The sequence below is a fragment of the Phoxinus phoxinus genome, assembly GCF_949152265.1.
Source record: "Phoxinus phoxinus genome assembly, chromosome: 19".
Lineage (NCBI taxonomy): Eukaryota > Metazoa > Chordata > Actinopteri > Cypriniformes > Leuciscidae > Phoxinus > Phoxinus phoxinus.
Window position 1 is genome coordinate 32553716 of NC_136894.1, and position 14770 is coordinate 32568485.

Here is a 14770-nt window from a genome sequence, read left to right on the forward strand (position 1 = left end):
GTGTGTATTCAGGGTTAAGTGTGTGTTCAGGGTTAAGTGTGTGTTCAGGGTTAACGGTGTGTTTTCATGGTTAAGTGTGTGTTCAGGGTTAACCGTGTGTGTTCAGGGTTAACGGTGTGTGTTCAGGGTTAACGGTGTGTGTTCAGGGTTAACGGTGTGTTCAGGGTTAAGTGTGTGTTCAGGGTTAACGGTGTGTTTTCATGGTTAAGTGTGTGTTCAGGGTTAACGGTGTGTGTTCAGGGTTAACGGTGTGTGTTCAGGGTTAACGGTGTGTGTTCATGGTTAAGTGTGTGTTCAGGGTTAACGGTGTGTGTTCAGGGTTAACGGTGTGTGTTCAGGGTTAAGTGTGTATTCAGGGTTAAGTGTGTGTTCAGGGTTAACGGTGTGTGTTCAGGGTTAAGTGTGTGTTCAGGGTTAACGGTGTGTGTTCAGGGTTAACGGTGTGTGTTCAGGGTTAACAGTGTGTGTTCATGGTTAAGTGTGTGTTCAGGGTTAACAGTGTGTGTTCAGGGTTAAGTGTGTATTCAGGGTTAAGTGTGTGTTCAGGGTTAACGGTGTGTGTTCATGGTTAAGTGTGTGTTCAGGGTTAAGTGTGTGTTCAGGGTTAACAGTGTGTGTTCATGGTTAAGTGTGTGTTCAGGGTTAACAGTGTGTGTTCATGGTTAACGGTGTGTGTTCAGGGTTAACGGTATGTGTTCAGGGTTAACAGTGTGTGTTCATGGTTAAGTGTGTGTTCAGGGTTAACAGTGTGTGTTCATGGTTAACAGTGTGTAATCATGGTTAACAGTGTGTGTTCAGGGTTAAGTGTGTGTTCAGGGTTAACGGTGTGTGTTCAGGGTTAACAGTGTGTGTTCATGGTTAACGGTGTGTGTTCAGGGTTAACGGTGTGTGTTCAGGGTTAACAGTGTGTGTTCATGGTTAAGTGTGTGTTCAGGGTTAACAGTGTGTGTTCATGGTTAACAGTGTGTAATCATGGTTAACAGTGTGTGTTCAGGGTTAACAGTGTGTGTTCAGGGTTAAGTGTGTGTTCAGGGTTAACAGTGTGTGTTCAGGGTTAAGTGTGTGTTCAGGGTTAACAGTGTGTGTTCATGGTTAAGTGTGTGTTCAGGGTTAACAGTGTGTGTTCATGGTTAACGGTGTGTGTTCAGGGTTAACAGTGTGTGTTCAGGGTTAACAGTGTGTGTTCAGGGTTAACAGTGTGTGTTCAGGGTTAAGTGTGTGTTCAGGGTTAAGTGTGTGTTCAGGGTTAACAGTGTGTGTTCATGGTTAAGTGTGTGTTCAGGGTTAACAGTGTGTGTTCATGGTTAACGGTGTGTGTTCAGGGTTAACAGTGTGTGTTCAGGGTTAACAGTGTGTGTTCATGGTTAAGTGTGTGTTCAGGGTTAACAGTGTGTGTTCATGGTTAACAGTGTGTAATCATGGTTAACAGTGTGTGTTCAGGGTTAACAGTGTGTGTTCAGGGTTAACGGTGTGTGTTCAGGGTTAACAGTGTGTGTTCAGGGTTAACAGTGTGTGTTCATGGTTAAGTGTGTGTTCAGGGTTAACAGTGTGTGTTCAGGGTTAACAGTGTGTGTTCAGGGTTAACAGTGTGTGTTCAGGGTTAATGGTGTGTGTTCTGGGTTAACGGTGTGTGTTCAGGGTTAACAGTGTGTGTTCAGGGTTAAATGTGTGTGTTCATGGTTAAGTGTGTGTTCAGGGTTAACAGTGTGTGTTCATGGTTAATGGTGTGTGTTCAGGGTTAATGGTGTGTGTTCATGGTTAAGTGTGTGTTCAGGGTTAACGGTGTGTGTTCATGGTTAAGTGTGTGTTCAGGGTTAATGGTGTGTGTTCAGGGTTAACGGTGTGTGTTCAGGGTTAAGTGTGTTCAGGGTTAACGGTGTGTGTTCATGGTTAAGTGTGTGTGTTCAGGGTTAAGTGTGTTCATGGTTAAGTGTGTGTTCAGGGTTAAGTGTGTGTTCAGGGTTAAGTGTGTTCAAGGTTAAGTGTGTGTGTTCATGGTTAAGTGTGTGTTCAGGGTAACGGTGTGTGTTCATGGTTAAGTTTGTGTTCAGGGTTAATGGTGTGTGTTCAGGGTTAAGTTTGTGTTCAGGGTAATGGTGTGTGTTCATGGTTAAGTTTGTGTTCAGGGTTAATGGTGTGTGTTCAGGGTTAAGTGTGTGTTCACGGTAATGGTGTGTGTTCATGGTTAAGTTTGTGTTCAGGGTTAATGGTGTGTGTTCAGGGTTAAGTGTGTGTTCACGGTAATGGTGTGTGTTCATGGTTAAGTTTGTGTTCAGGGTTAATGGTGTGTGTTCAGGGTTAAGTGTGTGTTCAGGGTTAATGGTGTGTATTCAGGGTTAACGGTGTGTGTTCAGGGTTAAGTGTGTGTTCAGGGTAATGGTGTGTGTTCATGGTTAAGTTTGTGTTCAGGGTTAATGGTGTGTGTTCAGGGTTAAGTGTGTGTTCACGGTAATGGTGTGTGTTCATGGTTAAGTTTGTGTTCAGGGTTAATGGTGTGTGTTCAGGGTTAAGTGTGTGTTCACGGTAATGGTGTGTGTTCATGGTTAAGTTTGTGTTCAGGGTTAACGGTGTGTGTTCAGGGTTAAGTGTGTGTTCAGGGTTAAGTTTGTGTTCAGGGTTAATGGTGACGTTTTTTTAAATGTTACTAGTTTCAGAACGTTCAGAGAACATTCAAAAGTAACGTTCCACAACGTCTGAAGAATTATACTGGGATGTTTCTTTAAAGTGTGTATGTCAGGTAAAATTTTAAATTTTGATTAACACAAAATAGTGAGGGGAAATACACGTTTGACAAGTTGATGTATTGTTTTGTATGTTTTTCGATTCCTAAAGGCAGAATATAAGATGAAAAAGTTTGTTATTTTCAGTCCTCCCTTAAAGGTGAACTAAGTAACTTTTTTACCTTAACTGATCAACTTCGGAGTCACTGAAATGGTTATATTACTTATTTTGGGTTGAATGGTGGTGGTTTCGCACCCCCCTGGTGCCCGTGAGCGGAAAAACAGCGTTTGCAACTTTGGGCCGGCGGCCCGCCGGCCTCTTCGTCTGGAAGTATCGTGTGATCCCAAGTCTCGCGAGGTAAAGAATTGCTTTACTGCAAAAATAAATCTGCTATAATGCTGTCATTATTGCGCTCCCTCACGCTGTCGGAACCCGAATGAAGACAACGTTGCAAAGAGTTTCCCATCTGCTTTGATGTCGTTGATCTACTAAGCCTCTAGTGTCTGAGAATAGCCAGCGAGTTTTTAACAGTTGTTGTCAAATATCTATTCCGAAGCTGCGGGGGGAGCTCTAGCGAGAAACCTCCGAGCAAAACGCGAGGATACAACAAAGAAATCCCGATCTTACTGAGGGCTGCTTTAAAACTGCTCCTCATTCCAAACGAATCGTTTGACGTCATATGAGGGAGACGTCTCCCCATCTCGCTGAGCGGTGTTGATAATTGTACGAGTGATAGAGCGAGAGAATTAGTGATTAGGACATTTATTTAGTTATTTAGTTAGTTATTTAAGTTGGGTCGTTAGTATACGCAGGCGTATTTTCACGATGGTGAATTACTGCGTTTGTGCTGGGTGCAAAAACACCGTTAAAACCGGTCACAGAGTCCACTGTGTTCCGTGCCTGGGTCAACTTTGTTCGGACCAAACGCGCTGACTTCAGTGCTGCTTCGGTATCCAAGACTTCGGTCATTTGCAGCGGCCATTTCACTGAGAAGGACTACGCGGTTGGAGATCTCATGAGTTATAAATTGGGATTTAAAACCCGAGTGAGACTGGCAGCTGATGCGGTGCCTACGGTGTATGCTACTGTAGTAGAAGCACGTCGATCGCGCCCGCGCCCCTCTCTCTCTCTCTCTCTCTCTCTCTCTCTCTCTCTCTCACACACACACACACACACACACACACACCAACCAACATATTCCAGCATTGCAATATTGACATCGATCGCAGCCTGTTTGTTCATTATAGCCGGATCTTCAGAGCTGAGGCGGAGCTACAGATTAGGTGTCCCTAAATAACCCGCGCATAACAGTAGTTCCGCATTAATTAATTTGCACGCGAGTTTAATTTATTTTTATACTGTGTATTCTCTGTGTATATTCATGCACTGAACCGTGACACCCGTACCGTTTCGGTTCAATACGAATACATGTACCGTTACGCCTATACTTACCAGACACCTGACCAACTCTCCACTGGTTCTTCTTCACACCAGATATTTATGTTTCTTCGATATGAATTATTTACATTTCTGTTTGGCTCCTCATCTGTCTCCCGCCTGGGAGGCTCAAACGTGTATGGCTGTGGCCATCGTATAGGTTTGAGGGGGATTTTGCATCTCCTCAGACTCAAAACTCTCCATACGTGAATATAACTTGTTTGGCACGTCTCCCTCATATGACGTCACAGCTCAGCTGCGTTTTAAAAATATGATCTTGACAGAAATGGCTATAAAGCTTGCTGTAGGGCAGTTACAGTAATAATTTTAATGATAATTACATTTTCACTCAGACATCTAAACCTTATTTAATATATCTAAAAAAAAAAATTTGACCTGACCTGACGTTCGCAAGAGAAAACATAAAAAATGGACGTTTTGATCAGTCGAGAGAATCCTGCGTACCTCATTTAAACACATTTACATTTGCTGTTTTACTGCCTATGAATAATGACAATAATAATAAAAATTTTAATCTAATCTGACTGAATTTCATATACTTTTATATAATTTGAATGAATACGGATCTTACAGAAGAATATAAATAGACATAATAAGATGCATTAATTAATAATGACAGTGATTTCTGACATGCTTAATCGTTTATATTAAAACAGGTTTTGCATGACTTGTATTGTGTATGAATTGTTGTTCTGGAGAAGTGAACACACTGGACTGTTCAATAGTTTGTATTTACACACCAGCTTGCGAAATCTGACCTGCAAAGCGACCCACACAGAACAAACCCAAGATTTATTACAAAACTCATCAACTGACATCTGCAACACTTCTGCCTGTGCTCTCCTCTCAGCTCGACTCGAGTCAACGCGCATTATTACCGCAGAGAGAACGTGTTATCATCGCAATCTTACCAGTTTTCCCACGCTCATGATTCAGTGTTAATCCTCCTGAGTGATCGCTGAGCTCCGCCGCTGCTGCGCGCGCTCGTGCGTCTCTGGTGCTCGTGACCCAGCGCGCGACCGCAGACGTTCAGTGCGCATGCGCGGAGAATGCGCGGGAGCTCTCGGTCTCTGAGGCGATGCGACGAATGTATCGCTAGATTAGATTAGTTCTTGTATCGACGCAAAAGTCATTTAAAGTGTGAGAACTGATATTATTATACATTTATAATTATTTTATATATTTAGTTGAGCGATTTTGCCGTTTGAAGGCGGGTTATAGAGTGTTTCGGGTAAATGACTCCTCAGAGCTGCTCTGACTTGCCGAAGATTCCCAGAAAACTCATCAGGAAATCAGGAAAGAGGAAGGAGCTCCAACATGCAGAGGTTTTCTTGGAAAACGGTTCATCCATCTAGTAACGCAATAATGATGAGACAGGTGTGTGTTTTAACTGTCCTCAGGCGTGTTCCCGCACACACTGATGATTGACAGATTGTTTTGAAGCTGACAGAGAGTCTGATTGGACGATTTCAACATCATCACGCCTTCCACTGGTGAGGCTGGATTGTGTCCCAAATTACGTACTAGACACTATGTAGTCAAATGTGTAGCTGTAGGGTATGAATTATATTTTATAAGGTTATTATTTTAACAATTAAAGGGAAAGTTCACTTTAAAATTAAATTCTGTCATCATATACTCACCCTCAAGTTATTTCAAACCTGTATGAATTTCTTTCTTCTGCTGAACACAAAGGAAGATATTTTGAAAAATGTCAGTAACCAAACAGTTACCAGGTCCCATTGACTTCCATAGTAGGGAAAAAAAATACTATAATTTGATAAGGTTATTTTGTCATTAAGTTCAAGTTCAAGTTCATTTTATTTATATAGCACATTTTATAACAGCCACCGACTGACCAAAGTGCTTTACAGAACTACAAAAATTAAAAGGCAATAATACCATGCGTAACAGCAAAACAACATAAGTACATCAAGCTAAGAACAGCCTTAAACAGGAGTCGCAAAACAGTGTCAGACTCATCAATAATAAGCAGAAATAGCAGTATCAGACTTAGATAAATAGAAAATACCGCATCGTACTCGAAGGAGAAAATAAAAAATAAAAATAAAACAGCCTTATTTATAGGCCAAAGAAAACAAGTGCGTTTTTAAAAGTGACTTAAAAGAGATCACGGAAGGGGCTATCCTGACTTCTAAGGGCAAATTATTCCACATCATTCACTGCCAAAGTCTGATGCCCCTCCCCCTCCGTTATACCCCTCCCCCCCCGCTATGCCCCCCCCCCCCCCCTCCGCTATGCGTATTAGTACGCAATTACAAGCATAAGATGTGTGTGACTGTCGCAGCTTTAATTACACAGCAGAGGGGCAGGGCTCTGCTGTGTAATTAAAGCTGCGACAGTCACACACATCTTATGCTTGTAATTGCGTACTAATACTTAAGGGCCTTTCACATCAACGATGTTACGATAACTAAATCAGCGTCCCCTCGTTAGTGGACAATATCGGTCTGTTTATTATAAGCGTGTGCGGTTTCCGTCTGCCGATTAAAATGCATACGCTTTTTTTTAAACTGGGGTCGATTCTGATTGGCTGTCAATGTTTTTATCGTTCTTCAACTGGGAAAAAATGATTCTGAAAGTGATTTCAACGATATTGTTCGAGTTGTAGCATGGACTCGCTATTTTCATGGAATTAGAACGATTTTTTAACCTTAACCGTTATTCTCTTTGGAATCGCATACTAGCATACTTCTGCCATATATGTGAAATATTTACTACTTTTACTGTATATAATCTGATCAAACATGTGAGAAAGTGTTTCCCACAATGCAATGTGCTTACTCATTATTTGATTTTAAAAAAAAAGACAAAACTGACAGCATTTTACAGTAAATTGGATTAAAATCACTATATTTATTTCAGAGATCATTAATGGAAGTGCTAAACGAGGTAATGCCGCTGTAATATCCTGTTGGAAAGGCTTGTCTCTGTAGACACGCACTCTTTACAGTAAGTACAGTAGTGATGCGTTCTGAACTGAGCTTGTGAATCTGTAGTTGTGTTCTGATCCGTTCTGCTGGATTCATCTGGTCTGCTGCTGTTTGAAGAGCTGGAGGCACAATGAACGTTGACCGCAAATATTTACTCCGGTAAAAGTGCAAACGCAACCGATTTCCCACAAGTCAGAACCTGTAGAGATCCATATTGTTCCTGTCAGTGTGAGTTGGGCCTTTCTCGCTCTCTCCCTCTCTCTCTCTCACTCTCTCTCTCTCTCGCTCTCTCTCTCTCTCTCTCTCTCTCGCTCACTCTCTCTCTCTGAATCTTTCTAGATTGAGTGGTCAGTAACTGGTGTTGGGGACTGTTGTTTCTGACCTTGTGACCTTATGACCTCTGACCTTCAGATTGTGTTCTTTTTGACGCCCACATTGATGTCAGACTGTCCTTAGTGTTCAGTTCCCTCACATCTCGCCAGTTCACCAGTAAACAAACTGAACGATGGACCTTAAGGCGGTAGGCAAACAATAAGGAGTTATGATGTTATGAATTAGGGGTGGGGAAAAAAATCTATATTGCAATATATTGTTGTGCTCTCTGTCGCAATAAATAATCGATACACTAACGCCCAATATCGATATTTTATTACAACACAAAATGATTAATTTACCCGTTGTCAGTGTCACTGTCACTACCCAATATCTACCATTCTGTTTGCGGGAGGCGCTGTTCGAGTAAATAGGGGTAAAGTGCCGCAAACAGCGGCCGGTGAAGAACACAAGTTAACTAACAACAACTGAGAATTGCAGAAAAAAAGAGAAGCGAGAAGAATGGCAGAAAACAATAAAAAACTAATCAAAGACTCACCCGCTAGTTTTCACTCTAAAGTGTGGAGACACTTCGGGTTTTACGAGACAGTCGACGGAAAGGCACTGGATAAAGACTATGCAATCTGCAAGAACTGCTTTGCAAAGATAAAATATAACAGCAACACTACGAATCTGCAAATGCACCTCGTTCGCTATCACGGTGAACTACTCTCAGGTTGTAACAGTTTTACAGTTACATTTTGGGTCCCGTTAGTTTGCAGTATGGGTATTAATTAATCCTGTCACTAGGGGCGCTCTAGCCAGTGAGATGCCTAGTGGCATAAAAAGAGAAGAGAAGAAGTATGTGTTAACCACATGGAGAAGCTTTCTCACTGATGCTGTCTTGCTTTTTTCCCTTCATTTGAGGAACCTGAGGTTCTTAAACTCAACTGTAAGTACTCTTATTGGTACTTCATTTGTATATATGATGTTGGGTAAGGGTTATGTAAATATGGGATGAGTAAATGTGTTAATGGTGGCACTAAGTTAATTTGTTTGTTTGATGCAGAGGGTTCAACGTGCAAGGCTGAGCTGGAAGCTCAACTACCAATAGGACATTGGCCAAAAAGGGATTAACTGTCTTCATTTTATCCACAACATCTTTTTGCCTTCTATGATTCATTCACAAACTACAGTTCACATAACTGTTACTTGGAAACTCAGAGGTGGTTTCATCAACATGGCACTTAAGTACTGTTTCATCTTGCTTCTTCACTTAAGACTGAACATTAAGTAACTAAAGACACTGCTACAAAAGACTGAACTGTCTGATATTTCCCTTGCTAATGAGTGACTATATGTACATTACAAAGTACTGATTGTATGTTAATTTGTGTTGTAAATACACTTGGCTCATTGAAATGAGAAAGTCTCTGGTCCCTTAATTGTGTAGCATTAAAAGCAAGTGTTACAAGGTGATAATGAGGGCAAACCAAGTCAGCCGACAATCACTACTGCGTTCAAAGCAAAGCTCCCCTTTGGGTCGCCGAGGGCACAGAGTGTCACTAAGTCCATCGCCAAATTTATTTGCAAGGACCTTCGCCCTTACAGCGTGGTCGAGAATGATGGATTTTGCCGAATGTTGACAACACTGGAACCGCGATACGACATACCGAGTTGTCTGCACTTTACAGACAAAGTCATCCCTGCATTGTATGCAGATACCAGAGCCAAAGTGGAGGGTGCGCTCCGGTCTGCTAAACGAGTTGCACTAACCTGTGATGGTTGGACGTCAAGGGCCACCGAGTCCTTCGTAACTATTACTGCCCACTTCATAGACGACAACTGGGATGCCCAAAGCTACGTCCTTCAGACTCGGGCTATGAATGACAGTCATACTGGCGCTCACATGGCAGAGGTGCTTAAGAAGGCTGTAGACGAGTGGAAGCTCACCGAGAAAGAGCCAGCAGTGGTGACTGACAATGCAGCGAATATGTCCGTAGCTGTTGAGATTGCTGGATATCCGCACGTTCGCTGTTTCGCTCATGTTTTGAATCTCGCGGTGCAGCGTGCCCTCAAACTGCCAAATGTCGCTCGACTGCTCGGGAGAATTAGGAGAATTTGCACATTCTTCCACAGGAGCACCTCAGCAGCTGAGGCACTGAAGAGGAACCAGAAGATGTTAGGCCTTCCGCACCACAAGCTGATAACTGATGTTGTTGTCCGCTGGAACAGTGCCTATGAGATGATCAGCCGTTTTCTTGAGCAACAGCCAGCTGTTACTGCTGCCCTCTTATCTCCAGAGGTAAGGGGTTTATTGTTTTGTTACTGAATTGCATATGATAACTGTAATGTGTTATAAAATATTATTGTTAACATGATATATATTTTGTTCCTTACTGTGCGTTCACACCGGACGCGAATAGCGCGTCAAATTCGCACCTGCCCGTCTAGTTTGACGCTTGAACATTTTGAATGCATTCGCGCGTCCAAAGCGAAATGGACGTGCGTAAAAGCACGCGTTTGCAGCGAAATTGACGCGCGTCCGAGGCGAAATCCGCTTCTTCTGGGAGAGGCAAGTGCTGCGGGAAATTAAAAAATACTACTGTTATTGTGTCACGAAATGTAGTTTTAAGAGTAGTTCAGTCGAGAATGTAGTTGTTTAAAGCTCAAATCTGTGGTTTGTTTATAAAGATAGCGCCTATTTAAAAAAAATGTATCTGACGTTTCGGATTTTTTTACGCGCGTAACGGGTCTTTGCATTGACTTAACATTGAAATCACTCGCGCCTGACGCGCTATTCGCGTCCGGTGTGAACGCACCATTAGTGTAAAGTGCTTTTTCCTGACTTCTTGGTCTGGATTAATAAGGAATATGTGCATTATAAAGTTTAAACTTTTGACTTAATTCTGTTCTTTTCCTTCCTTCTTTAAAGGTCAGAAAGAATACCACTGACATTTCTACCCTGACTGATGGAGACATCAAGAATACAGAAGAGGTTGTGAAAGCCCTTCATCCAATGCTGGTAGCAACAAAGAGCATGTGTGAGGAGAAAAGTCCAACTGTTTCCATCATTGCTCCTCTTCACGCCCAACTTCTGAGCGACACACTCAGCACAATTGAGGATGCCCCTCTCGTCAAGGACATAAAGTGTGCCATCCATGGAGACCTATCAAAGCGCTACATGTCTGCAGAGGAGAAAAACTTCCTCTACGTTGCCTCCGCCTTAGACCCCAGGTTTAAGTCGATGCTCTTCTTGTCGCCTTCAGAAGTGCAGGAGACGTGTGCCATGGTTGTGTCCAAGGCTGCTGCCCTGATGGTAATTACAACTTGTATTACAACTTGTAAAAACTGAACAGCAGTTACTTAGGTCATTGAAATTCTCATTGTATTTGTACCTTTTAAACTTTCAACTCTTGCACTGCTGGTAGAAAAATGTCATCCACATCTAACCATGTTCAAAGATGTGTTAAATTTTAAAATGATTAGGGGCTGATGATGATTTCTTGTTGTGATGAACATATTATTTCATTAATAACAAAAATAACAATGAAGATGTGCCAAATGCTTTTTTGTCTTACAGGGGAATGCAGATGTGGGAATGCAGTCTGATGGTAATGTAGAGGAGGGAGGAAGCACTGAAGAGAGTGGTCCTGCTGATGACACCAGTGATGAGGACCGACCACCACACACCAAAAAAAAGGAGATCCGCACTTGCAAACCTCCTTGGACAAACATTCCAGCATGCCAGATCTTCCCTGACCCCATCATCACTTAATTTCAAGGCTGAAAAGGAGGTTCAGCAATATCAAGAATCCTCACCTCTACCACTGTCAGATGAGCCGTTGGGTTGGTGGAAATCTGAGGCATGCAAGTACCCACACCTTGCCAAGCTGGCCCAGAGGTACCTGTGTGTGCCAGGGACTAGCGTGCCATCAGAGAGAATCTTTTCTACCACCGGTGACATAATCTCTGCTCAGAGGTGTGCTCTTACATCTGAGCATGCTGATCAGTTAGTGTTCCTCAAGAAGAATATGCCTTGATGTGTCCACTGTTTACAGTAACTTACTACTGACGTTTCAGTATTATGGTTTACACATGTTAATGTTCATGTTGTTTTGTAATGTTCATGCACTTTTATCTGTCTAGATGTAGTGTTTACATTTAAGACCAGGAGGCAGTGAGTTATTATGCAAATGCGTATTTCTTTGCACAATGTTGGAAATGTTGGCATTAATAAATGCATACAATTTTCTTTATTTCCTTCTTTTTCTTTTCAGTCAAATATATCGTGATATATCGTTGATGAAATTTCTTCCAATATATTGAATATCGTAGATATCGCGAATCGTGATATTATCATATCGTGGACCACACATCGCCACAGAATTGAATCGTGAGGTACCTGTATCGTCCCACCCCTATTATGAATGGCTGTAATACTCACTGTTAGTGATTAATCACACCGATCTGAACCAAAACACACACGAGTCTCGATAATCATGCCATCATTTAATCTGTGGATGAAGATCACTATCCAGACAAGACGACCAGAGCTCACCAGTGCTAAGGTAAACTACATCACACTGTACATTATGCAACTAAAAGCTTCTTCTAATAGATGTGTGTTGATTTAGAGACACCTAGTTGTTTTGCCTGACCTGTTATTTCTTTAATTCATCTGTTAACCAGTAGTAAGTCTGATCAAATAAAGGTTGGATATTAAAATGTCACTTTTTTCTGTTTCTCAGGTCCTGCCTTGGGAGAAAAGGCTCTCAGCAAAAACCCTTCAATGTGCATGACTGCTGTTCGATCACTGATGCACATTGACACTGAATGAGTCTCGGTTAAGCAGATGTAAAGACAAACATCTTGCTTTCTGCAAATATAGATATGTAAATATAGTGGGTTGATTTGTGTGATGATGCTGGCGTGGAGCTGTGAAGTGTTTTCCGGATCCAGGAAAACTGTATTCCTCATGACTCAAGATCTGCCAGTACTTCAGATCCGCCAGCAGAGGGCAGTGATGATCTCACACGCAGCGCTGAGGAGTCTGGGACATAAACCAGTGACTCCTACATTCAGTGTTACTCACCACTGCTCTAACCTGTCATGAGGTGTGTTTCCATGACGACCACAGCATTGTCCTGACCAATGAAGCACTGTCTCCCGTCTCAACATCACAGGCTATAATTAGCCGGTAATGTTACATCAAACATAGTAACTAAGTGTCGTTTTACAATGACACAAAACCGCTGATGTGTTTTGCTGTGAGAGTATATAGGCCTTTTTATTTTTAGAGTATTTTTATTTGATATTTTCAAACTTTTGTTGGAAAGGTGTTTTTTTCCTGCATACAGTGGCATAACTTTCTTTACTAATAATCTCTGGCAGTAAACTCCCATCGCATGTGTGTTAAAGTGTGTGTTTCTCACGTCTGATGTGTTTGTGTCTCTGTTTCCTATAAAGTGACGCCCTGATTCTCCTAAACATATTTGACTGATGATGATGATGATGATGATGATGTACAGAATCTGCTGAGAATCAGGTTTGATCAGTTGAGAGGAAAACACAAACAGTGACGGGGTTTGATTCACTAGTCTAATTCATTTTAATGCACTTTATCTAGATTGTCACTGCAAGTAACATTATGATTGACATCCCTGGAATAATCATTACAGAACGTTAAATCAGCCACTCTAAGACTAAAGACCGTCGTTGTCTTCACTCCAGGAGAGATGCGCTGTTACTGAGTGATCACACCTGGACAACAAGAAAACATGAATAACATACCACAGATTCTTTCCATCATCATCATTAGTGAAACATGTTTAGAAGAATGGGCGTTTCAGAGTTTAACTGTAAATGAAACAGAAACACACTTCATACCTGTGACGTCTTGAGACAAACACAATAGACCTGATTTAGATGTACTGATGTAAAGTTACTTAAACAATGTTTAGTGAATGTAAGAAATGCGTTCTAACATTCCACATCATGCACTGTGCAAATAATGTTCTTCCTTGTCTTGGTTTCCAGGACAAACATCTAAACATTCTTAAATCAAGATACATTTACTGGAGAAGTAAAGATTGTCCTTTTCTGCCTAATGCAACCATATTTCATAATTGGTCAGGATTTTAAAACTCCTGTAGTCTGAGCCCAAAGTCTGCACAGCAAACAGAAATCATTTTGTTGTTGTAGTTAAGTCACCTAAATTTCTAAAGCACTTTATACAATGCAGATATTTCAAAGCTTTACAGTAATAGACAGGAAAATAACAGAATCAATGATGAAAAAAAGGTGTTATTGTTTCAGTTGTGTTTCAATAAATGTCACACTGCATCTGGATCCTACAGCCGGTCTCAACTAAAACAGCCACGTTACAATAGTAGGCTATAAACGATATGTGACTAAAGTATATGTCTGAATTCACAGTACTGATAAAAGAGTAGATGACCAATTCTTCCGGCGAGATTCTGAAGTGCACATATGGACACTGTACTATCCCATGAGGCCACAGGAGAGGATTTATGAATGGAGGTGAAGCGACGCAACTGATGCCATAGGTCACATGATAATGACTGACATTTCTTTCTCTGGACCGGACTCTGGAATTTCTCTCTGGTTGAAACAAAAGCAGGGAATTCTTGGGCGACCTCCATGGTGGTATCTGGACAGGTAGGGAGTTCAGTGTCGGCCTCCATGTCCATAGATGAGCCGTCGGGGCACACGGAGAGATCAGAAACAGCCTCTGTGGACGTTGCCACTCGGGGGAATCAGGAAAGTCGTGTGCAGCCTAAGATACTAGTCTCTTCCAGCACGAGATGGATCTGGTGACAGGCATGATGGCTGAAGACTGGTGTGACGGCCACGACGTGATGAGGCATGATGGGCACTGTGGGATTACAGGGTTCCTCATCTGTAAAAAGAGAGCCGCTCCAAAAACAGTCCATCAGTTGCAGGTCATCCCACAAAAGGTATGGCTATACCTGAGGAACTCTTCTACAGAGTACTCCGTTGCATAAATGGAGCATAGTTTCTCCTCTGCAAGGCTACTTTCTGTTAGGTAACCCATACTTTTCAATTCTTTGTTAGTCAAAGAATTTGTTTGTGTTCAGAAGTGGAAAAAAAGCCATTTACTTTGAATAAAAATGTAATTAATCAATGACACGCGCAGTGAAGTGCAGTCAGTGTTACTCCCTTCTGGTGTTGTTTATCACCCTAAGTTTGTGAATCACAACGAACAGCATTCTTTGGTTTGTCAGCACTGGTGGAACTGGTTTTGGAAATCCCAAAACTTGAAAGGGTGTGGCCTAATCACA

General features: G+C 41.9%; 2 protein-coding genes across 3 annotated transcripts in view; one reads left to right on the forward strand and one right to left on the reverse strand.

The window, feature by feature from the left end:
* The window catches only part of enpp2l (ectonucleotide pyrophosphatase/phosphodiesterase 2-like), a 29293-nt gene extending 24029 nt beyond the window's left edge, over positions 1–5264 (reverse strand). Inside the window, exon 1 of one of the 2 annotated variants that reach the window (XM_079592069.1) lies at positions 5091–5264. In XM_079592069.1, coding sequence (XP_079448195.1) covers positions 5091–5108 — 18 coding nt within the window. In that variant the 5' untranslated portion in view covers positions 5109–5264. The remainder of the gene's footprint in view (positions 1–5090) is intronic. The other variant, XM_079592070.1, reaches the window with a different exon arrangement.
* A 3250-nt stretch (positions 5265–8514) lies between these two features.
* LOC306987635 (E3 SUMO-protein ligase ZBED1-like) lies at positions 8515–11700 on the forward strand. Its single transcript, XM_079592073.1, has 3 exons — positions 8515–9750; positions 10381–10764; positions 11029–11700. Exons 1-3 carry the CDS (start codon positions 9085–9087, stop codon positions 11221–11223), a joined length of 1245 nt encoding a protein of 414 aa, XP_079448199.1. The 5' UTR covers positions 8515–9084; the 3' UTR covers positions 11224–11700.
* The last annotated feature ends 3070 nt before the right edge of the window (positions 11701–14770 follow it).